At 55.3% G+C, this 24,699-nt stretch overlaps 1 protein-coding gene across 3 annotated transcripts in view; it reads right to left on the bottom strand.

Moving 5' to 3' along the window:
* The window catches only part of LOC126081166 (SH3 and multiple ankyrin repeat domains protein 2-like), a 490,404-nt gene that overhangs the window by 147,774 nt on the left and 317,931 nt on the right, over window positions 1-24,699 (bottom strand). For all 3 annotated transcript variants that reach the window (XM_049892759.1, XM_049892758.1, XM_049892760.1), the window contains 2 exons: window positions 18,445-18,763; window positions 1,875-2,044 (listed from right to left, as the gene is read on the bottom strand). In XM_049892759.1, the coding sequence (XP_049748716.1) occupies window positions 1,875-2,044; window positions 18,445-18,763 (489 nt within the window). The remainder of the gene's footprint in view (window positions 1-1,874; window positions 2,045-18,444; window positions 18,764-24,699) is intronic.

Here is a 24,699-nt window from a genome sequence, read left to right on the forward strand (position 1 = left end):
CTTCTAAGCTTCTGCTGCTGAGTGATCTTCATGTGGGTTGGCCTCTTCCTCCAACTTTCCTTCCTAGCTTGCTTGTTTAATCTCTTTTATATCTCAAAAGAGATTGGCTCAAGCCACCCTACACTAATCCTGTCTCATTAACATAACAAAGACAACCCATATCCAAATGGGATTATAACCACAGGCAGAGAGGTTAGGATTTACAACACATATTTCAGGGGGACATAATTCAATCCGTAACAGGTGGAAACCATGAATTCTCAAAAAGCAGGAGAATCAAGCAAGGAAAAGAGCCAGAGAGGGCAGAGATCGGATCAGCAAGCTCAGTTGCCCTGTGTCTCTGACCGACCCCTTAACAATACATGTGTAGAACCGACTAAAAGCAACTCACGTAAAGGTACAAGATCTGAACTTCTGAACTGAGCTTGTGGCTACCGCCCATGAAATAGAGTTTTCATTGCAAGCCCAGCCAGGAAAAATACTTCCAGAAACAAATGAAAGAAAAACTCATTGCAGAAAAACAACAAAATCAGAATCTCCACAATTTGGCACACACAATGTCCAGTACACAATCCAAAATTACCAGACACGTGAAGAATGAAGAAAAGGAGGACATTCTCAAGAGAAAAGCAAATCAACCGAGCCTGACCCCAAGATGGACCTGATGTTGGAACCACAGCTAAAGATTTTAATTTGGTGATTAAACCAGTCCACAATGTTGAAGAACAAAAAACATGATTTTAGTGAATAAAAATCTTAACAGAGTAATAGCAAGTCTCAGCAGATAAACACAAACAAAAAAACACATGGAAATTCTAGAACTAAAAAATATAATTTCTGAAATAAAAATTCACAGGATGGACTTAACAGCCAAAAAGACATCTTAGAGCAAAGAGTAAGTGACTGTGAAATGGGTCAGTAGCAATTACCTAAGATAAAGAAAAAATTAAAGAGAATGGATGGAGTCTCAGTGGCCTGTTTGATACTCTCAACTGATCACATACACATGTAGTGAGAACACCAGAAGGAGTCAAGAAAGAGAATGGGGCTCTACTTGTCATTAGATATGTAAAGTGACCTAGGTGAAGTCATACTGAGTAGTGTATGGTCCAGAGAGGGGGGCTCAGTTAATTACCTGCTCAGTGTTAAACAGCTAGTCAGCGGTGAAGGCCTGGCATACCTTCCACCTGTGCCATACACCTTCTGTAAGCCTTCCTCCAATGGCAGCCCTGGACACAGGTGGACACTCATGGTGTGCCCTTTCTTGCTCTGCCTGGTGAGCTTTAGCCACCCAGCATGGTCCCCTGTGGCCAACATTTGCCTCTTCTCTAACCTCCACCCCAGGCCTTCCGAGCCATAGGTCTCAGCTCTTGCCCCTGCCAACCTCCCTCCATCCTACACACGCCATCTCTGCATCCATCTCTTGGAAGCATCTCACAGACCGGGGACCCAGTGGACATTTTTGTGTTGAAGTGTGCAGGCCTCTAGGCTGTGGCTCCCACTGGGCCATCCACCTGGAAGCCCCTCTCCTGCTCCGACCAAGACGCATCCAAATCTGGCCAGTCCTGGGTCCTGCCCCCAGGCCATGTCTTCATGAGGCTCTCAGGGAGTCTCCAGCACCCCCATGGTGGAATCCTGTCACCGATGTGTGTGCATCATCTGCCCCAGTAGGCTCTGCGGCTGAGGTGCTGCGGCTGTTTCCACGAGAGTGAGTGATGGGGACTGACCAGCCTCAGCCTGCTCCCCATTCCTATACCCCACAGGGACCCTGCAGAGGCAATGCCTCACCTCTGATACCCACAGGCCTCCCTAAAGCTGGGGGGGTCCCAGTCTGATCCTGCCCCAGAAGCTGGAGGACAAGAGTGGGCACTGACCTTTGACCCTGTCGCCACGGTGCAGGGGGATCTCGCCGTCAACCTGGGGTTGGTATGGCTTGACAACGACGAAGAGCCGCCCGGGCACGGCACTGTACAGCTTCCGCTTGGGCCCCGGCTGCTCGAAGGTGGACAGCAGGTCCTTGCTGGCACCAGGAGGGAAAGTGGGCCTGGATTGGAGAAGGCAGCAGAGGGAGAAAGAGCAGGTCACATCTCAGCACAGAGCAGCCCACACCGCAGCCAAAGAGTCACAGCAAACGTGGGGCTGGGAGCGGCTTCCCCCTGCAGCTCGTGGTTCTGGACAGGCCGAGACATGAGCAGGGCGGGGTGGTGTCTACGGTTGAAAAACCCTGGGTCTCCATGATTCACCAATTTAACCTTGAGCACCGGCACCCTGGGTGAGGAGACACCAGGGCACAACAACTAACCTAAAGGTGGTTCAAACCCACTTAGCCGCACTGCAGAAGAAAACCCTGGTGATCTGCTTCTGTAAAGATTACAGCCAAGAAAACACCAGCGAGCAGTTGTACTCATTAACACATGGGTTTGCCATGAATTGGAATCGAGTCCACAGCAATGGGTTTGATTTTTTGGTACATGTAAATATGACCCTGTTTGGAAATACCAAAAAAAATAAAAACAACACGTCACCTTCGAGTCGATTCTAACTCACAGCAACCCCGCAGGACAGAGTAGAACTGTCCCGTAGGGTTTCCAAGGATTGGCTGGTGAACCTGAACTGCTGATCTTTTGGTTAGTAGCCGACCTCTTAACCACCGCACCACCAGGGCTCCCTGTTTGGAAATAGGGGGTTTCTTTTGTGATGTTAATGACACCATATGTGTGCAGGGTGGGTTCTAAACCCAATTACTTCTGAGTTATTAAAACACCGGCATAGGCATGGAGACACAACACACACAGGGAAGAGAAGACAGACTACGCAGACAGACACACCTGCAAACGAGGAACGCCAAGGGCTGCCCTCGGTCAGCCGCGGTAACCACACCCCCGTACGGACCCACTCCCGGTGGCCACGGGCGACGTGTCCACGGAAGGCAGTTTTATCCAGTCCTGCTTTCTGCTACTGATTTCACAAGAGCAGATGCTCCCAGACCAGATTCCACACTTGACAGCAGAAGACACCCTAACTGAGCCCGACAGCGAGAGACACCCGGGGTGTTTCACACTGATACTGTATCGTTTTGATGGGTGATGAGGGTTGACTACTTTGAAGAAGGGAAAATAGAATACTTTATGGATTGAGTTGTGTCTCCCGCAAGATATTTGTTGAAATTCCAACTCCTGAACAGGTAAATGTTGTTGGGTGGCGAAAACGCTTCGCAATTTTCTACTAATCTAGGAGACTAAGGTGCGCCTGACCCACACCATGGTGTTTTCAACCACCTCATCTGCACGCGAAAGCTGGGCAGTGAATAAGGAAGACTGAAGAATCGATGCCTTTGAATTGTGGTGTTGGCGAAGAATGCTGAATACGCCATGGACTGCCAAAAGAACAAACAAATCTGTCTTGAAAGAAGTACAGCCAGAATGCTCCTTAGAAGCGAGAATGGTAAGACTTCGTCTCACATACTTTGGACATGTTATCTGGAGGGACCAGTCCCTGGAGAAGAACATCATGCTTGGTAAATTAGAGGGTCAGAGAAATAGGGGAATACCCTCAATGAGATGGACTGCCACAGTGGCTGCAAGAACGGGCTCACGTATAATAACGATCGTGAGGACGGTGCAGGACCAGGCAGTCTTTCATTCTGTTGTACATAGGGTTGTAATGAGTCGGAACCAACTTAATGGCACCTAACAACAACAAAATACTAGAAGCTGAAAGGAGGCCTGATGTTGCAGTGGTTAAGCACCTGGCTGCTAACCGAAAGCTCAGCGGTTTGAACCCTCCAGCTGCTCCAGGGAAGAAAGATGTGGCCGTCTGCTTCCACAAAGATTATAGCCTTGGAAACCCTACGGGGCAGTTCTACACTGTCCCGTAGGATTGCTGTGGTTAGAATTGACTTGACAGTGAGTTTACAGGCACTAGAAGCTGAAACAGACAAAGAGGGCCCTCCCACTAGAGCCACGCCCTGAATTTAGACTTGTAGCCTCCAGAACTGCAAGAACATAAATTTCTGTCCTTTACAGCCACAGACCTGCGGTATTTTTTGTTACAGCAGCACTAGGTGACTAGGACAGGTACGCTCATCTGTTTTCTTTTCAACGATAACCAGGAGGTGTCACGACGAGTTCTCTTTCCATGATGGGGTCCGTAGAACAAACGAACGTGCACGTACACAGGAGGAATCTGGGCAGGGATTTGAGGAGGATACCGCTGGCGGCTTCCGAGAGCGCTCAGGCCATGGGGACTCAATCGCGATGTTGACGACACATAGTAGGAGGTTCCAGAACCAGAGCCGCATCTGATTCCTGGGAGAGGATAGACTTAGGCCACACATTCACGGCCACAGGCCTGGGCCTGACCACGGTTCTCTCTCCTCCCACTGCAAGCAGGCAGACAGCCTTGAGCTTTCTGTGGGGACATGAGTCCTTCCTTACATTTAGATCGGGCCAAAGTGGAAAAGGCTTGTGTGGAAAATTCTAGACGCTGGGTGTGATCACTCACTTTCTGGTATTTACTACAACCTTTAAAAAAAAAAAAAATTTTTTTTTTTTTTTTTTTTTAAAGCGTTGAAAAGCAAAGATGTCACTTTGAGAACTAAGGTGTGCCTGACCCAAGTCACGGTGTCTGTAACCGCTGCCTGTGCATGCGAAAGCTGGACGATGAATGAAGAAGACCGAAGAAGAATTGACGCCTTGAGTTACGGTGCTGGCAAACAGTACTGACTATACCGTGGACTGCCGGGACGGACAAAGCTGTCCGGGATGAAGTACAACAAGAATGGGCAGTGCCCAGCCCCTGTCTTACCTCCTCACTTAACCTCTGCCTTTCCAGCCAGCTACAGGTCAGCCATGCCCAGACAGGAAGAGCCACCTTGGAACTTACCCCAAGGACTTGGATGTCCACTCCCAAGAGATGCCATCTGTCCCCATCACCCAGGAGATCAGCAAGAGGAAAGTCGTTCGGCTACTTCTTACCCAAAAGTTAACCCATCAGCTGCCGTCAAGTTGACTCTGACTTACGGCAACCCCACGTGTGCCCGAGTACAACCATAGGGGTTTCCGGGGCTGAGTTTTCAGAAGTAGATCACCAGGCTTTTCTTCTAGGCACCTCTGGGTGGACTTGAACTTCCAACCTTTTGGTTAGCGGCTGATCGCGGTAACCGGTTGCACCACCCAGGGTCTGCTGTCCAAAGGTAGTGGTTGTCGTTAGCTGCCATCAAGTCAGTTCTGACTCATGGCAACCCCATGTACAACAGAACAAAACACTGCCCAGTCCTGCACCATGCTCACAATCGTTGCTATGTTTGAGCCAACTGTTGCAGCCACTGTGTCCATCCATCTCACTGAGGGTCTTCCTCTCTTTCACTGATCCTCTACTTTAATTGGCATGATGTCCTTCTCCAAGGACTGGTCCCTCCTGATAACATGAGACATGAAGTTTTCCCATCCTGGCTTCTAAGGAGCATTCTGGCTGTACCTCTTTTAAGACAGATTTGTTTGTTTTTCTGGCAGTCCACGGCATATTCAATATTCTTTGCCAACACCACAATTCAAAGGCATCAGTTCTTCTTCGGTCTCCCTTATTCATTGCCCAGCTTTTGCATACATATGAGGCAATTAAAAACACCATGGCTTGGGTCACGTGCACCTTAGTCCTCAAAGTGACATCTTTGCTTATTAACACTTTAAAGAGGTCTTTTTGCAGCCAATCTGTTTAACACAACACGTCCTTTGATCTCTTGACTTCCAAAGGTTACAGCTCAGAAAGTTGGGGACTGGCAGAGAGGAAGGATGATTAGGGCCACCTGCCTGGGAGACAGGAGACAGGGGGAAAAGCAAGAGCACTCCTCCAAAAGTCCCACCTGAGGGGGCTTCCCTGCAGCCTGCTGTGTGGGCTGTGCTCTGGGACTCCCACGCATTAGTTCACTCACTCCGCCCCAGCACATCCTGACTCAGGGCTGGCCCGGCACCAAGAGCTGAGACACCTGAGCAGGGAGATGAGAGCCCTCCCGCCAGGTGCTGAGCATCACAGGGCTTGTCTTCTCCAGCTCCCCAGCAGGGGAGGAAGGTGGGTCCAGTGAACCAAGAGGACCCAATCCCTCTGCAATCAGGAAGGCATCCTCTGAGGACACATGACCCTTGCAACTGGATCCAAGGGGCTTGGAAGAGGTTTGGGAGTCAGGAGAGGACAGTGGACTCCAGGAAGATAAAGCACCCCGGAATTCCTCCCCTCCCCAGACTCCATAATCCAGAATGCTTGAACCTCCCCTGAGCACCCGGCAACATCCATCTTCAGTGATGGAGGCAGCAAATTTGAGGGGGCAGTGAGGTCGGTGGCGGAGGACATGGGATCTGTAGGCAGTCAGAAAGAGTTCCACTCCCAGGTTGACCTTCCCCGAGCTATGTGACCTTAAAAGAGTCACTTCCCCTCTCTGGATCTTAATGGCCTCATTTGTAAAATTGTAGGGGCCACGCACTGTATGCGGATGTCAGGAGAGTAGACGAGGGAACAGAGTTGAAGAGCCCAGCTCCCAGTCACTCTGTAACTGCGGTTTTTAGGCTTATATCATCTGTCCAGGCTGGACTGGGAGTGTCGGAACACAGGGCTTTGTCTAAATTATCTTGACACCCTCCACTCAGCTGGGGCTGCAGCAGTGGAAGCTTGGAAATGCCTGATGCAATAAACTCTATCAAGAGGCTGCACGTCCGACCTTCCATCTACTTATCTACCCGTGCACCCACTCATCTTCCATCCAGCCACCCATCCACCCATCCACATATCCACCCACCCACCCACACGTGCACCCACCCACACACGTGCCCACCCACTGACCCACCCACCCATCCAACTGTCCGTCCGTCCACCCACTTACCTCCTCACCCATCCATCCATCCATCCATCCATCCATCCATCCATCCATCCATCCATCCATCCATCCATCCATCCATCCATCCATCCATCCATCCATCCATCCATCCATCCATCCATCCATCCATCCATCCATCCATCCATCCATCCATCCATCCATCCATCCATCCATCCATCCATCCATCCATCCATCCATCCATCCATCCATCCATCCATCCATCCATCCATCCATCCATCCAATCACCAATCAATCCATCCACTCACCTATCCGTCCATCGTCCATCCACCCACCCATCCATGTTGTCACTTATCCCAGCACCATCTATTCACTCATCCACCCAAATTCTGGAAGGACCCTGCGAGAAGCCCAGCCGACCATTTCCTATCAGATTTTGGACAAGTCAGTTAAACTCATGAAGTCTCAGCTTCCCCATCTCTTAAGTAGGAATGATCATGACTGACTGTGAGAATGAGTCCATATGAACCCACTCTGCACCGGTGTTATACAAACGTCGTCGCCATCACCACTTCCCCCATGTGTGTGACCCAGCTGGTTCAAGCTGGAGCTTGGGTGTGTGTGTGGTGGACATGGGCAGAGAACTTAGAGTGACCAGAGCTCCAAGCTGGGTAGCCACTTCAAGGGCCTTGATAGCTTTTGTCTCCAAGAACAGGAAGGGGTTCACTGAGCTATTCAGATGGGAGTGCATACCTAGTGCTAGGTCCCCACAGTAAACATCAGGGAGAACATGGTGAGGGCCCACATACACATTCAAGCATGCTCTTACTCACTGAGCCTCACCAAGCCCCACGGAGTTGGCAGGGTAGGAACCTCTGTCCCCATTTTCCAGGCAGGAAAAGGGAGGTTCCATGAACAGTGACTTCTGTGCAGAGACACAGAGCTGGCCTTCCCATCCTGGCTCCCTGACACCCGGCTCAGGGCTCCCTCCAGGCTCCCTGCTCCACATGGGATAAACCAGGTGACCAGACCTCACCTGCATGTGAAGGTGTGTTACCCTGGGATGCCCCCTGTGTCTCACTCTTCCAGTGCAGCCCCAAGCAGCAGCAGGAGGGAGTAGTTGCTGCTCCCGGGAGAGGAGGCATGGGGGAGCCAGGCTGTACATCCTGCCTGTACAGCGAGGGTGGGTCTGAAGCTCCCTACCCCAAGCTGTCAACATTTTCCTTATGTTCTGACCAAGAAATCCAGATGGAATTCCAAACACTTGTTTGTGAATGAGGGCTAAGTGCCTGAATTCTCGATATTAGAAAACTGGCAACTTGCTGGGGGGTGCATGCCAATGAGTCAATGAAGTCCTTTCTCAGCTATACTGGGTAGGTGGGTGCCTGCCTAGTCACTGAGCTCTCCTGTCCACTCATTCATTCATTCACTCACTCATCCATCGCTTACGCACTTGTTCATTCATTTGTCACATATTCATTCATTCATTCATCACATATTCATTCATTCATTCGTCAGTCTGCTGCACATTTGTCCGTTCATTCATGTGACAAGCTAGGTGGTGGCTCAGCCGTGAGTGCGCCCCTGCACTGGTCTGTCGACACCGTGAGGACCTGATAGACAGGCTCTGGTCAAGAGCTCGACTGGCAAGGAGAGTACAACGATAAGCCGCATGTCTGCACAGCCGACGGGCTGGCAGAGAACACATGGAGTGGGGACCCTGAGTCTGATGAGAACCCCCCAAAGCCCTTCCTGCTGGGGGGCTGAAGAGGCCAAGAAGAGGGACAGAATGCACGGGAAAGGCTCTGCAGGATGGTTAGGGCAAGACACAGAGTGTCCCAGACAGGATGGGCGCTGAGTCACACTGGCTATGGTGTCCAGGCTGGGACAGGGGATGGAGGCTGGAGGTAGGAGCCCCGTGGGGAGGGCCCAGGGGCTGATTCAGGGGAGATAGAGGGGCAGGGCTGGTAAGTACAGCAAAGGGGAGACTAGAGAGGCGTCAACAGGCAGTCACCTGGACCCGGGGACACCTGAGGAATAAAGGGTATTCCAGGTCCAGGCACACACAAGGTGGGGGTGGAGGAGGCTGAGTCTGGGTGTGATGGTGTCCCCTGAAAATTCAGACTCTGAGACCAGCACTGTCTTTAGAGGGTGGCGACAGAGGCCCCTGCTCGAGCTGCTTGCTTGGGACTAGACAAACAAGGGTGGTGTGTCCAAGGCCAACACCAAGACCAAACCAGCTGCCCCCAAGTGGACTCTGACTCCTGGTGACTTGTGGTGCGATGGATGGCTTTTATGTGGCCTTACTCACCATGGTCTTATAACTCCACCCAAGTGATGGGGTGGGGGGGGGAACTGTACAAAGAGGTAACTGTGGGCCATCGAGGGCCAATAATGCAAATGAAGCTCGTGGCACCCGTGTGGGGGTGAGACCATGCAAATAAGGTGCATGGAGCCTAATGAAGGGATTGGTCTGTTTTGCCATCCTGCTAGGCTTCAAAGGAGCCATCCCAGAGGTGGGAGGAGAGGGTCTCACCACCACCAAGAAAGAAGAGCCAAGAGTAGAACGTGTCCTTTGGACCTGGGATCCCTGTGCTGAGACGTTCCAGGAGGTCAAGAGAGAGAGAGCTACAACACTGAAAATGGCGAGACGTGGTGGCAGAGAGACAGCAGTGCGAGACAGCAGGAACCAAGAGGCCGGAAGGGCACAGTGCACTGGGCTTCCCGGCCCATGGAGTGAGAAAGCTGAGTGCGTTCAGGCAGGACGCTTGCTGGTGGAGTAGGATGCCTCTGGACACTTGCTGGAGCTAGGTTTGCAGACCCACAGAGCTGGAGCTGAGCACCCTCAGACTGAGGCTTACTGGCAGAGTGGGGTGCCTCTGGGCACTGATCAGCACAACTAAAAGAGCTTTGTAACACTTGCCCAAGCAGGGCACAGGCCAGGCCAAGGGGCCAAGGGCCAGAGAGGCCTGCCTGTGGGCACAGCTGGGAAGTCTGTCCTGATGCAAGAACTGTACCCTGAGCAATCCTGAACCTGAACTGTAACCTGTTATTTCCCTAATAACTGTGAGTATGGCCTGTGAGTTCTGTGTGGCCATTGCAATGTTTTATCGAACCCAGCGGAGAAGTAGAGAGTGCTATGGGAGGGACGGCTGGTGTCTGAATTGGTAAAGGTGGCGGAGAGAGGAGGTATGTCTGACCTCCACCTCACAGGGATCAGCCTTGGCCTGCTGATCGTGATTCTCCTTCCCCCTCATGAAGTTAGAGGAGGTCAGATGCCACTCCTTCCCCCATGCCATTCTTACATGACCCCACGGGTGCCAGAGTAGAACTGTGTCCCTTGGGGCTTTCAAAAGCTGAGTTTCCAGAAGACTGCCAGGCCTTTCTTCCAAGGTGCCTCTGGGTGGACTCGAATCCCAAACCTTTTGGTTAGTAGTTGAGTGCAGTAACTGTTTGTGCCACCCAAGGGCACATCCAGTGCAAGGGCCCGAAACCCTGACCACCTGGTCGGCCTGGCTAAACGTTACCCACTGAGCTGACAGCAGAGACCCACACACACAGCTCAGAGCCTCCGCCACCCCTGAACTACGTACACGCCTCTCTCTTTGCAGCCCCCTCAGGCTGCAAGGAAGAAATGTCAAGTCCACAGCCGGGCCCACAAGCCCTTTGCACTGGGGCAGTTTGGTCCTGCCTCCGCTGTCCTGGTACTGACGTCCCATATCCCACACCTGCCCCATGAGGTCGAGCTGTTGCTCCCGGGACATGTGGTCATTCAGAACGTCCCTCCCGCCAGCCACAGTGATGGCTTCAGGGACTGCTGGGACACTATCCAGGGCCACCTGCCTGCAGCCTGGGGCTTTGGAGGGACTCTGGAGGACAGAGTTGGACCCGTCTTGCCCATATGAGGGACCAGCCCAGCCAGGCCAAGAGGTGGCATGAGAAATGCCGTCCCTGCACACGAGCGCTGCACACAGCTGGTGGCCCAGCACCCCCCTCTAGGACCCAGCAGGGAGGCCAGTGGGGGCTGGGCAGGACAGTGGGGCCTCCACCCACCTCCCATCCAGTCTGCCTCACGTGTTGTGGCCACACCTACATGCCCATCGCATTCCTGGCTGAGGTTTCTGGACACTCCCATTGACTGGAGTTGGGTTTCTGCCCTTTTGCAAACCAAAGGCAACCATGGAACAGGGCGGGGGGGGGGGTGCCAAGAGCCCCCGTTCTGAACCTGCCTGCTCCTTACGCCCCCACCCTCTGCTCCTCGGGACTCGGCAGCCACATGGACCCCTGCCCTCCCTGTCTCTCTCCCCTCGTGCTCCCTTTCTCTTTGGAACATCACCTTTTCCCCAACTCCTGGGACTGTCACATGCTTCCCTCAACCCACTTCCTCTAGCACAACCCTGGGACTGACACACCCTGTCTCATTTCAGGGGGGCACACATGGGTCCCCCCCGACTAGCAAGTCACACACTTGTTCAACCATCTGTCACAGAACAGCAGCTACTGACCATCTGCAGTGTGGGGGGGGGGGGGGACAGTGACAGGTCAGGGTGGCACCAGGATGGACATGCTTCTCAGAGAAGCCCCTTTGCCAGGTCCCCTCCCCACCAGGCAGCCAACACAAGCCTGGAGCCTGACTCCTCCTCAGTCCCTTGCTCTGGTGACACGCCTTTCACACCCTGGGTACAGGTGGCAGGAGGGCGGCCAGGGGACCCTCACAGGGAGACAAGGGGTCGTCCCGGGTGACCTCCTGCCTCCATGCCCAGCCCAGTGCCTGTCACATGGTTTCCAAGCTCTGCAGCTGAGCCCTTCCCCTCCCCCTGCTCCTTTTCTGTGTCAGGACAGCACACAGGAGGGGCGGCTGCCACCGCTCACCTTCTTTGAGAGCAGAGCACTTATCTGATTGAATGAGAGCTGAGGAAACCAGGTCCCTGCTCCTCCGGGGCAGCCGAGCTTTGGTGCCCTGGTCCCCATGTCCCCAGGCAGGTAGGAAACAGGGCAGATGGGGGTGGACACAGATCAGAAGCCAGGGTGTGCCTGGAGCTAGAGCTACCTTCACACCTACAGGACTGACCAGATGGGGCTTCATTCCCAGGAGCAGGTGTGCAGGGCAAACCTGGATGCCCGCTGCAGATCCCAGCATCCAGAACCTTCCAGACCCCTAGTTCCACCTGCCCCAGCGGGGGCTGGGCTGTAATTTCTGAGGCACTTGGCTACATCTGAAAGCCTCTCTCCTCTCCCTGCGGCCTTCCTCTTGACTGAAGCTCTTATCTTAGGGCTGATGGTCCTTCCCTGCGTGGTCTACAGAGCCCAGCCTCTCATCAGGCAGAAGCATCAGTGATGCTAACGACGGGAAGCTGGCCCTGCTCACCCCAACAGCGCACCTTCCTGGGCTGGCCCAGGCTTCTGCATTGGGCTGCTGGCCCCTCTTCCCACTTCATCCCCCTTGAATCCCAAACAGCATCCCTGGGGGGTGGAAACAGTGAACACACTCAGCTGCTAATCAAAAGGTTGAAGGTTTGAGTCCTCCCAGAGATGCCTCAGAAGAAACGCCTGGCGATCTACTTCCAAAAAATCACCCACTGAAAATCTCGTGGCGCACAGCTCTGCTGCGACACACACACAGGGTCGCCGTGAGTCCTAAATGTCCGCTCCACCACAGTTCCCAGGCCCAGTCCAGGGAAACAAAAGCCACATGGTGACAGGCTTCCCTGAGCCCCAGCAGGGCTCTGCCAGAGCAGGGTGCACTTCCCAGCTCAGTCGCCACCTGCGTGGGAAGCTGGGCTTCCCTGATGTCCTCGTCCCAGGGCATGAACGCGACTCAGAGCGGCAAAGACGTCCCAGCTCTAAACAGCTGGTGAGCACAGATGAGCACTTAATCCCCGGTCTGTTGAACTAAACTCACTCTGCTGAGCTAAACCCACCCAAGAAACTTGTATTTGAGGGGGAACAGGACACTCCCCACCGGGGATTAGGCCAGGCGGCCCTCAGATCTGTGTTCCCAGGTGCCCAAACTTTGCAAAACCACGTAGAGAGCTGTTTTGACCTGGGCAAGACCCAATCGGACACATCTGGGTAGCTAGAAGGGGCCCTGGCAGACCCCCAGTTACCCCCCTCCATGCCCCCGGGGCAGGTGACCGTGTGGGTGGTGGGGGCACAAGCCCTGTCTTAGGCACCTTCTTGGAACATGGCCCGGCCATGCCAGTGGGCGCCACCAGAGGGCGCTGCTGCAGACCAGGTGTGTGGCACCCCCCACCTGAAAGGGCAAAGCTGGAGCTGCAGGTGCACTGGCTCCCACCTTCTCCGGGCCAGGGCCTCCAGGACAGGGGTGAAGGAGAAGAAGACCAAAACAAAACAAACACCAGAGCAAGGGGGCTGAGGAGCGGGGGGTGGGGAACACTGCGACAGGAGATGGCAGGAGGTGTCCATGGACCACAGAGAGGTGACCACAGCAGCCACAGACAGGTTCTGGGCTCCCCTGGGTGGCTGGGCGTGAGGGGCGGCAAGGGATGTCGTGTGCCCATGGACTCAAAGGGGAGCCCTCACCCCGGCTGGCTCTGACGTCCACCCAGCCTCACCCCGAGCATCCCTGCAGCCCTCTCCCGGCAGAATGTTGCTGGACGGCTGGCTCCCAGGAGGGCCCCGAGCACTGTCTTACCCCAGGGTGTCAGCCCCATTCTGCCTGGCTTTAGGGTCAGCTGGCAAACTAAGGCTGGCTCCACGGGGGAGGGGAGCAGCCAGCAGGAAGGCCGGAGGAAGGTCTTGGCTCACCTCCCATCCAGTCTGACCCTGAGTGTTTGGTCAGAGGCTGGTTCTAGCCACACCCACATGTTCACAGCACTCCTGGCCAAGGTTGCTGGACCCTTGTGTGGACAAGACGCATGACGCCTGGGCGACAGGGGCTATGGCCGAGAGGGGGCTGCTGAGGTCCTGCCCAGTGAGAGAGAGGAGGGGGCCACCTGGGGGGTTTGGAGCAGAGGGCTCAGGGCAAATGCCCTCCGCAGGCCCCTAAATCTCCCTCTGACTTGGACCATGGGGCACAGGTGGCCCTCCCTCACCTGGGTGACGGCCTCCCACCATCCAGTGCCTGCCTACCCCCACCCTGTGCCAGAGCGAGGTTTCTGGCTGCAGTTGATGAGGGCGAAGATGATGCTGACACGGCGCTTCCTACGAGCCAGACACGGATTTAAGTCCATCATGGAAGCTCAGGTGAACTCAGTCCTCATAAACCGGTGAGAGGGGCCTTTCTCCTTAGCTCCGTTCTACATATGAGAAAATCGAGGCACAGGAGAGTCCAGTGAATTGACTAAAGCCACACAGTGGAAAGAAAGCAGTGGGTCAGAACGATGGGCTGATGGGGCGGCTACCCCCGAGACAGGGCCCACAGAAGTCAGGGGTGGGGGCACAGGGCTTCCTTCTCTGTGACGGGGAGAAGGGGCATGACGACACCCACTTCCAGGTTCCGAGGAGCGGCTTAAGGCCCACCCCAAGGCTGAGGTCTGTGTTCTCCACACCAGCACCCTGTGAGTGCCTGGAAGGAAGGGGCTAGATCTTCGGGGGGACGTGCAGGTTCGTGGGGTAGGCACCGGGCTCTGAGCTGAGATAGCACGAGGCCCAGGCTACCTCCATGAACCCCCAAAAGCCCTTGGGGCTGGGCTGGGGATCCTCTGGGTGGGTGACATGGATAGAACTGTATCCCCCAGAAAGACATGCCGAAGTCCTAACCCCGGCACCCGTGAACGTGACCTAGTTGGGAACAGTCTTTGGCAATACGATCAGGTGCAACGAGGTCATGCTGGAGTCGGGTGGGTCCCCATCCCACCTGGGTGGTGTCCTCATAAAAGGGGATGAGACGCAGAGACAGACACTCAGAGGGAAGACGCCATGTGAAGATGCGCAGACACAGAAGGAACGACCGGGGCCACCAGCAGCTGAAGACACAAGGGGAGATCCCCCCAAGAGCCCTCAGCAAGAGCGTGGCCCTGCTGACACTTTGATTTTAGATGCCTCGCCCCCAGAGCTGACAGTAACTGTCTGTCTGTAGTGCTTTGTCCCGGCAGCCCCAGGGAGACACACAGCAGCTGTGTGGCAATTTCCAGGCCCACATCTGGCGTGGACACCCAGGGCCTCGCCCCACGCCAGGACGCATGCAGTCAGCTTCAGCGTTCCCCCTGGTGGCTGTGCACTCCCAGGTACCTGCCAATCCCAGTGCCATCGGCGGCACCTCCTCCCAGTCCTGGCTGGACTCACCTGGCGCCCCAGAGCCAGCCGGGCCCCCAGGGCGTACTCAGATGGCCAGTGGGTGGTGAGTACTTGGTGATGCACAGAGCTGCTCCTCCTGGGACCAGCCCCAGCGTGTGCACCAGGCAGAACACCATGCAGGGACACCCATCGTCCCTACCTCCACCTAAAGGGACGCCCCAGCTAGGTGCCTGGAAGCCGACTTCCAATTCTCTGTCCCCCCAGTGTGCCAGGTGGCTTGAGGCTCGTGTTGAGGGGGTTTGCCAGTGCTGCCCACAGAGCCCTGGTAGGACAGGGGCTTGGGGAGGGCCCATCAGCTCCTCAGTCCCCATGCTGGCGCCTCTCCAGTGTAGTTGCCATCATCAACCAGAAGATGGAGGCCGAGCAGGTGGACAGTAGACTGGGTGGTGGGGTGGGGTGGGGGTGGATTGAGGAGGGAGGGAAGGAGACAAAGAGGGAGCAAGAAGGCGGACAGGCAGGGTAGGGCAGAGTTGGTGGGTCAGTTCACTTCCCTGACTTGGGCAGGTGGCAGGCCCATGGTCAGGGGGACCAACCACCCTAGTTCCAGCATGAATGTCCTGTGTCCAGGTGTCCCTCAGTCCCGGCCAGACCCCTGGGCACAGGCCCGGCTAAGCGTCAGGCTCAGGTGGATGCAGATTTGAGTCAGTGGGGTTGAATAGGCTACCAGCCAGGCGCTGTGTGCTGAGCACAGCCAGACATGGGCTCATTTCACTTTCAGGACACCCTGAGGAAGTCAGCGCTTTAGGGTCCCCGTTTTATAGATGCCAGAGAGGCCCAGAGTGGTGAAGTGACTTGTCCACAATAACACAGCACTCAACGGAAGAGCCCAGAAGCTAGTACCCAGGAAGTCCAGCCAGTGAGCACTGAAGCTGTGATTACCTCACACACAGGCACGCAAGCATACATAAGCACGCACACGTGCACACACACAAATACAGACACAGAAATCTACATGCAAGTGCACACACAATGCACACACAAAGTGTGCACACACATAAACGCAAACACGCTAATGTACACACACACACGCCCGCGCACGAGCTTGCAGACAGGGATGCACACTCACACGCAAACACACACGCAGAGGAAACTGGGAACTGTCAGGAAGGGTCCCTGCGATGGGCCCCAGCAGCTTTTTTCTCCTCACAGGCAACACTGTGCTGAATCAGGGGCCGTGAGGAAGGGTCTCTGGCTGTGAAGGGTGCTGGTTGCTTTTTTCTCTGTACAAGCAATATTGTGCTGGAAGCTTCCGCAGCTCCCTGGCCACATTGCCTTCAGTATCTTATTAGATTTCATACTGGGGAAGGGGACACACTCTTTTTAAAATTATAGCCATAATTCTAGCTAACGGTGTGAAGTGGAATTTGCTGCCGCTGGGGAATCCTTTAATTTAGCTTGAAACTCTTCTTAGCACCTGGGACTATTCCCTCAGGGCTCCTCCAAGCGAGAATCTAGACCAGAGCCGGGAACTGGATCTCACCGTTCCACCCTTCGAAAATGAACTGGCTCGGGAGGGTGTGAGCTTGGGGTCATCCTGCTCTGAGAGTACCAGGCCCGCTGAGGGGCCGGGAGGCTTGGGTGCCCACGGTACCTTTCCCCATGTCTCTGTAGCTGCAGCTCCAAGAGCTTGCCTGCAGGTGAAGGCTGGAGCTGCCAGCTCCCTTCCACGACCCTGTGAAGCACTGGCACCCACCTAGGGCTCCTCCTACACTCACCAAGCTTGCAGAAGGGGCCATGGTCCCTCTCCCCATGCCCATCTTAGCTGGAGGCACGAAGGTGGCCCCCAGACACACCAGTCAGTCTGGGCCAAGCCAAGTCCTTCAGGGGCCAGGAGAACATGAGGGAGGCAAGCGACAGAGGTTGGGGGGGCAGGTAAACCACGAGCCACATTCAGATGTCCCCCAAGCCACAGAGCCAGCCAGGAAAACAGGCCCACAGTATCTACCCGGCCACCAGCTGTGGCGAGGACAGTTCAGGTGGCCAGAGGTGACAACTCCAGAACCAGGGGCCCAGGAGTCCTGCCCTGCCCCGCACTGGCTATGTGACCAGGCTGTTACTGACCCCTGTGTGCCACAGTCCCCTCATCTGTAAAATGGACAACAGTAGTACAGCCTCCCAGAGGCACCGGGCGGAGAAGCGAGTGAGAGCTTGAAGGTGGGAGCAGCCACAGCAATCAATCGTGACGTCCAGCACCAAACGCAGCCCCGAGGCCCGACAATGAGCTGGCCTGAGATGGCTCTTTCTTGCCCAAGGAACTCAGGGAGGCAGAGTGTGGAGAGGGGACCCAGACTGGAGTCAGATGCCCTGAGGGGTCCGGCTCCCCTCAGTTTGCCCTGTGCTGCCACATCTGCTCCTCTGAAAACGGCTCTCGCCGTGGGGCAGATTCAGAGACTGGCTGACGCTGGGATACAAAGTCCCCACTCTTCAGTGTGAGCTGACATCGTTTCAGCTGCCGCTACTGTTACACCAGGGCTGCTGCAGGCCTGAGCGCATGACTCCGCCTCACTGAGCCTCAGTTTCTCCTCTGTGCCAGGGTCTCATTGGCACCAGGACCCACTGCCATCAAGTCCATTCCGACTCATAGCAACCCTATAGGACAGAGTAGAACTGCCCCATGGAGTTTCCAAGGAGCGGCTGGTGGATTTGAACGGCCAACATTTCGTTAGCAGCCGAGCTCTTAACCACTGCATCATCAGGACTCCACTGGCACCAGAGTGGGCATGAATTTCTGATGTGGCAGCTTTGAAAACGTGCCATCGGGGAGCACCCAACACAGAGTAGCTTTGCCAACGCGCCATTGGGGAGCTCCGCCTTGGCGCCCCACGCTCATCCATGCTGAGGACCAGGAGGCAGGTGCAGAAGGAAAGCAGGCACACACCCAGCAGTGCTCCGCACCTCCCCGCAGGCTCTGCCCGGCCTCCCCACTGACCCAGCTCTGTCCTGAGCAGTCACCACGACCTCGGGGCCAAGGACCATGACCTCAGAGGCAGATCACGTGGGCAGTGGGCAGACACTCACTTAAAGTTTTCTCAACAACTGGGCTTGGAAGAAAACAGGCTTTCTGCATAACCTCTGAGCAAGTCCCAAGTTCAAGAAACTAGGACCAAAGTGCATGGGGGTTTTCCTCTCTTGGGTACTAGTGGCAACCCCACCACCCTGCCAGTTACAGCCGCAGCCTGGCCACTGCCAGGTCCCGGCCCTGCCACCCCGCTGGCTCCCAGGCTGGTCACCCCCCCAGGCCCCCAGGCTGGCCACTCTGCCAGGCCCCAGCCCTGGCCACCCCACTAGGTCCCAGTTCTGGCCACGTCGCTGGTCCCCAGCCCTGGCCACCGCTAGCCCAGCCCCGACTGGCTCCTTACCCAATGTGCCAGAGCTGCTGCGGCCTTTTGCCATCCTCGCCGGTGCCGCCCAGCCTGTTGAGCGAGGGAGACCGGCTGCGGGGCCCAGGGGTGTAGCTGCCGAGGGTCTTCACGGTGCCATCAGGGGTGCTTGGTAACTGCTGCAGCAGCTGGGGTGAGAGGCTGCGGTGGGAGGTGGCCGCGGAACAGACAGACCAGTCGGGGGCGCCCACGTTGAGGTTGTTGTCGCTGTTGGAGCGCAGCAGCACCCGGGGCGCGGCCAGCGTGTTGGGGGGCCGCCGCCTGCGGTTGGAATACGCCGGGGCCTCTCGGAAGGGCACTGGGGGTGGAGAGAGCAGGGAGAGGTGTGGTGAGGTCAGGCCTGCCTGGGGGACGCCCAGACGTGTGGTGGGTGCGGTCAGGGCCGGCAGGGCACCGCTCTGCATCCGGGACACGGGCAGGCACGGGTCTGTTTCACCCATACCCCCCAACCCCCCGCAAACACTGCCAAGGAGAAGCCGGCTGTGAGTTCTGTGCAGAGGCCTGGTGGGACCCCACAAAACGCAGAACTCACTGCACACAGAAGCAGGGAGACGGGTGGGGGCTGAGAATGTCTCCACTTAGTGGAAACCCGAGTTCTCGCCTGAGATGGAAAGGACCCTGTTTGAGCTTCCATCTGGGCCAGCATCTGTGCCCTCTGCAGCCCAGGGAGACGGCGGCCGCCCCCAGCCGTGTTATTATGGGCTACCCATCTCACAGAGTGGGGGACGGTGGGCTAAAGCTGCTGCAAAGCTCCTCCTGGGGGGACCTGAACTCAGCCTCCAAGCCTACGGGTCTCAGTCTGTTACTGTTATTTGCTGTTGAACTGTTTCCCGACTCGTGGTAACCAAACGTGTCGCAGAGGAGAACCACTCCATAGGGTTTCCTTGGCTGTAATCTTTATAGCGGAGCTGCTGGGTGGGTTTGAACCACCAACCTTTGGGTTTCTCAGCCGACTACCAACTGCTGGTGCCACATAGGCTCCTCCTGAATCAGTCCACCTCACTCAAAGTGCGCTCCTTGTGCCAACTGGTTAAATCGAGCTCATCACACGGGGCAGCAGGGGAGAGCTGGCCATCTGGCCTCCCATGAAGTTCTAGGCTAGAGGCAAGGCCTGGGTCTCCTGAGCTCAGCGCGCCCGGGGCCTTGGAATGAGGACAACTGCTGAAAGGAGACTCTTGGGGACAGTGGCATCGACACTGCCACTGCCCCAGGTGGTTCTGAGGGCTGTCACCAAAACTGGGGGTGTCCTTCCCCAGATGGGGCATCGAAGGAAAAGAAGCCCCTCGGGCTGCTGAGGAAACAGATGCCAACGACCTTTTACCGCAAAGATGCTGAGCAGCCTTCTAGATCTTTCATGTCTTAGGCATCTTTGTCATTTGCCATGGCATTAACGCCCCTTGGGTTGAAGCCCACCTGGCCCTAGATTTTGAATGGCCCGAAGCCAGACTGCTGTTGGCCAAGCTGGTGGCTACAAACAACAGAAGCCACACTTCCCAAAGAAGGGATTCTTCATGTCTCAAAGTGGGAGAACATCAAAGTGGCTTTAACACAGAGAGAGGACGTTCCATAGTCCCTGGCTGCCAAAGGCCAGACGGGCTTGGTGAAGGATGTCACGGGGGCCAAGGGTGACTGCATCCCTTTACCAAGACTGAGAGCACTGGCCAGACATCAGTCCATGCTTCACTGCTCAGTCCCATGCTGGACAGTGGAGCTCAGGGGGACAGAGGTGGCCCTGGTGGAGCTCAGGGGGACAGAGGCGGCATGAGCAGAGCTCTGACCCATCACACTCCCTGCGTCCTTGCCACCCTCCACGCAGGGCCAGCCTGGGACCCCAGACTTGGGACCCCAGAGAAGGGCCCAGCCACAGGGCAGCTGCCCAGCCCTGGCACGCAGCTCTTGAGGAAGCACAGCTGGACTCTGACTACGGGTAAGGACAACTGGTAGGGTTCGGGCAGGACACCACCAGGGAGTTAACATTTTTCCGGGGTAGGCAGCAGCTCCTCTCATTCCAGGTCAGCTGCGTCAGCGAGCTCTGAGCTCCGGTTGTTGGGGGAAGACGCACCCTTAAGCAGCAAAGCCCTTTCCACTGGGACTTCCATCCAGCTCCGAATTTCTCAGAGAAAAATGAATTCACACACCGCACCAGCCCGGCTAAGAGAGAGAACAGGCGGTTGCATCTGTAGCAGACACCTCTCTCCAGATCACAGGAGCTGCCCTCCAGGAAGCCTGGCCCTCGGACTCTGTAGAGAGGCCACAGGGGACTCAGGGAAAAAGGGCTCATCATTTAGGCTTCGAAAACAGCAACTGGCAGCGACGGCTTTTGGAAGAGCAGAGAACTGCCTGACCAAGATGGGGGTGGGATGACCTTGGGAAGGGCTGTCGTGCCACAGTCCTGGAGAGTGATTATCTTGCATTCACAGAGATTACTGGCTGGAGGATGGCATCACAGCCGGGAGCCAAGCCCTTCAGCAGACACCTTTGGTCAAAGCAGCCCCGGAGCACCTGGGCTCCCCGGAGCACCTCCCTTCCCTGACAGGGGCCCCCCTGCTCCCCCCGACAGCAGCACGGGGAGGAAACGCCAGCTCCAACACAGGGAACCTCCCAACACAAGGAACCGCTGGCATTCTACCGAAGACTCACACCCAGGCTCCCAGTTCCCCCAACAACAGGCAAATTCTATTATCAGTGTCCTAATGGAGAGTGCTGGAAATTGGGGAACTTCTGTCAATTCCTGAGAGAAACTCCTGAGGGAAGACAAGTCCATGAAAGAACATAGGATGCAGAAACAACCTAACACCATAACCCCCGGCTCACCCTAGCCATGGAACATAAAAATCAAAGTTCCGGAAGGTGAATTCCTGTGAATGAGACATAAAAATAAGCACAGACAAAGACTTCAATGTACATTTCTGAAAAAACAGGCTGAACAGGGCTTCCTAGGACTGGGGGCTTAATTAGTGGGCATGTGGAGAGGGCTCCCTGGGGGCTCCGGGATGGAACAGCTAGGGGACTTCCCAATGCCATTTCCCTGAGGGCCAGGTGACTTTCTCAAACGGAATCACAGGGGTGACACTGGAGTGAACACCTTAATGAAAATTACCTCGCCTAATTACTAAGATTCCCATTAAATTAGCTTCCTGTGCAGTCTCACGGACAGTGGGCTGTGGCTGGGAAGTAGCTTCCCGACGCCTTTAAGATGACACCTTCATCAGCCTTCTGGTCTCACAAACTGAAGCTTTCTGTCTGACAAGCCATCCAATCGGGACCATCCATGACAATGTTGATTTGGTAAAAAGGGTTAAAAATAACTCTTTTCCTGTCTAAAAATGATTAATAATCCGCCCAACTGTTTCCTTCTCGCAGGCAATCTGCAAACTCCAAGTGGGTGGATATTTTCTCAGCGGTCTTCCATGCGTTATTTATACATTTTCTTTTCCACAATACAAAAAAAATCACACAAGGTAAGGCAAAAAGCAGATGCACTTTTAAAGCCTGTCATCCTCGGGCTCCCATCCACCTCATTAAATGCCAACTCCGGGAGAGTGGAGAGGAGCCGGGACGTGGACGCACCCACCGCCTCCATGCGGCCAGCAAGGTGTCCCAACCCTCCTCATCAAGAGCTCAGCAGCCCCCTGGGTAAGGGACAGACCACACTTGAAACTTCCTCTCTTTTTCCTAAGACTTAGTTCCCAGCGTGCCGTCTGCACGGTTCCCATGGAGCTGCACTCGGAATGCCACTCTGTGGAACGGGCTGGAGACTTAAATAAAACGGCCCCTGTGAAGGGCAGCCTGGATACTCCAGACCCACTAGACCCAGACCGTAGCCACACCAGGAGTCATTAGTATCCGGACATGCTGTGGAAGGGCAGCCGGCAGTTTTAGGAGGTGCTGGGCCCCCCCTCCGCCTGGAGAAGCGGTAAGAAGCTGCTGTTCCCATGCAACCCGCTCCAGCACCCGACAGCCTTCTCCTTACCTTCCTTCTTGGTGAAGGCATTTAACAAAGACTTCATTTTCCCTCTACTTGGGCAGCGGTCCGCTCATTATATAACCTTCTGGGATGGGAGGAAGGCAAGGAGCGTGGCCCCACTCCTGGGCACCAGAGTGGCGTGGACCCCGGCAGCGGCGGCGGCAGTGGGCGACTGGGCGCTGTGCAGCCTCGGGGATAGCTGGGCACGCCAGGCCCGGCGTGCGGGTGACAAAGCCCACCCCATATTCTGTCTGTCAGCTGGAAGCCAACTGTGCGTAGAAAGGAGCTGCAAGCAAGCCCTGCTGGCTCCAGCGGCGCTCGTCATGTGAGCCTTTGTGATCCGTGCATTTCGGAGGAGGCTCCGTGGACGGCGAGGATGGAGCAGGCGTCCTGCAGCCACCGGGTGGCCAGCGAGCAAACTCTTGAAGTCATTTGCGCGCTCGAGCCCCAACGAGCCGACAAAACTCGGATTGCGCAGGGGGCATCGCTGCGAACCGCGCCTCTGGCTAAATATAACGCACGTGTGCTTCAGCGCTGAGTTGTATTTTATTTCCAGCAGCAGTCAAGGGTTCCTGCATGCTGTTTGTCAGCCAGCACAGACAGCGAGGAAGTCAAAAGGGAAAAAGCACCCAGGCACCAGATAAGCCTCACACCAGAGCCACGCTCGCCGGGCAGACAGTGCCAGCATTCTGAAATTTCTGAACGTGACCCATATTTCCGTTCAAAAGGATCAGAACACAAGTAGCAATTACTTCTCCGGCTCACCCGGTCGTGGTAATTACACCGGAGAAAACAGGATTTGCTCCCCGCCCCCCTCCTTTTTAAAGGGATAGAACTAAGGAAACAATTCAACTGCGATCCAGCCTTGCTCGGATTCCACGCCGGTGATCAAATCGAGTGTCTCCACGGTTGCTGTGTTCGTTTCTCTAGCATTCCCACCCCGACAGAAGTCTGGAGAAACAAGGGAAGGCTGCGGCGGGGGAACACTACGTTGAGAAAGTTGTATTTGTGAAGCAAGCACAAAGAAGCGTATGCACACCGGTATTCTTTGCAGCGGGTGGGTCTCCTACACCAGGTCTTCCCGAAACAGAAATGGAGCAGCCCAGGGAGCCAGGTTCTGTCTCTGATGCTTCTGCCCCTGGGGGCTGTAATTAACTGTGCCTTTTTTTTTTTGGTTGCTAAGAGAACTGCTTCCGAAATGTAAAAAAAAAAAAGATGAGACGAGACAAGGAAAAAGCAACAGGAACATTTAAATTGAATTCCATATGGTCGGCACACTATGTGTCAACAAAAATGGCGGAGTAAGCAGGAGAAGGCTGGCTTCCACGAGGAGCTCAGCATGGCTGGATGCCTGGCCAAACAGTCTCTCGGTTTAGTGAGAATAAAGAGGACGAGTGATCATCGAGTGTGCGCCCTGTCTCGGCTGAGGGTTTAAGCATAATCTCTTGTTGAACCCGCCCAGTGCCCCTTCACGACCAGCCCCAAGTGAGGACAGAGGAGGAAAGTAGCTCCCCAAAATCACACAACTAACAGCTGGGTTTAAACTCTGTTCTGTGTGGCTTTATCCCTGCACCAAAAAACAAACAAAAATAACCCAAACCCGTTGTCACTGCATGGATTCTGACTCATGGTGACCCCACGTGCGACAAGGTAGAACTGCTCCATAGGGTTTTCTTGGCTATCATCTTTATGGGAAGGTTTGAAGGGGACACAAACAGTTTGCACTCGACCACTAACCTAAAGGCTGGTGGTTCAAACCTACCCAGGGGTAGCACGGAAGAAAGGCCTGGCCATCTGCTTTTGGAAAGCTCAGAAAACCTATGGGGCAGAGTTCTACTCTGTACCACACGGGGTTGTCATGAGTTGGAATCAACTTGAAGGCAACCACCAATTTTTACAGAAGCCGGTTTCCAGGCTCTTCTTCAGCAGCACTGCTGGGTGGATTGAAGCCGCCAACCTTTAGGTTAGTAGTCAAGCACAAACTGTGGGCACCATCCTGGACCATGCCGGCACCACCCAGGACCATGCCGGCACCACCCGGGGCCATGCCGGCACCACCTGGGGCCATGCCGGCACCACCCGGGGCCATGCTACATTGTAAATTCACGGAGGGAGATAAAGTCACTTCTAAGGCTTGCACTAAGAAACGATTCTGCTGCTGACATGTCTTTATCATCAAAGACAATGCTGCCTTGTACCTGGGTTTAAGCATCTCCGTGAGGTTCTGGGCAATATGGCCAGCTTCCAGAAGACTCTCTCTCAAGTGC

Source organism: Elephas maximus, chromosome 7, assembly GCF_024166365.1.
Source record: "Elephas maximus indicus isolate mEleMax1 chromosome 7, mEleMax1 primary haplotype, whole genome shotgun sequence".
NCBI lineage: Eukaryota > Metazoa > Chordata > Mammalia > Proboscidea > Elephantidae > Elephas > Elephas maximus.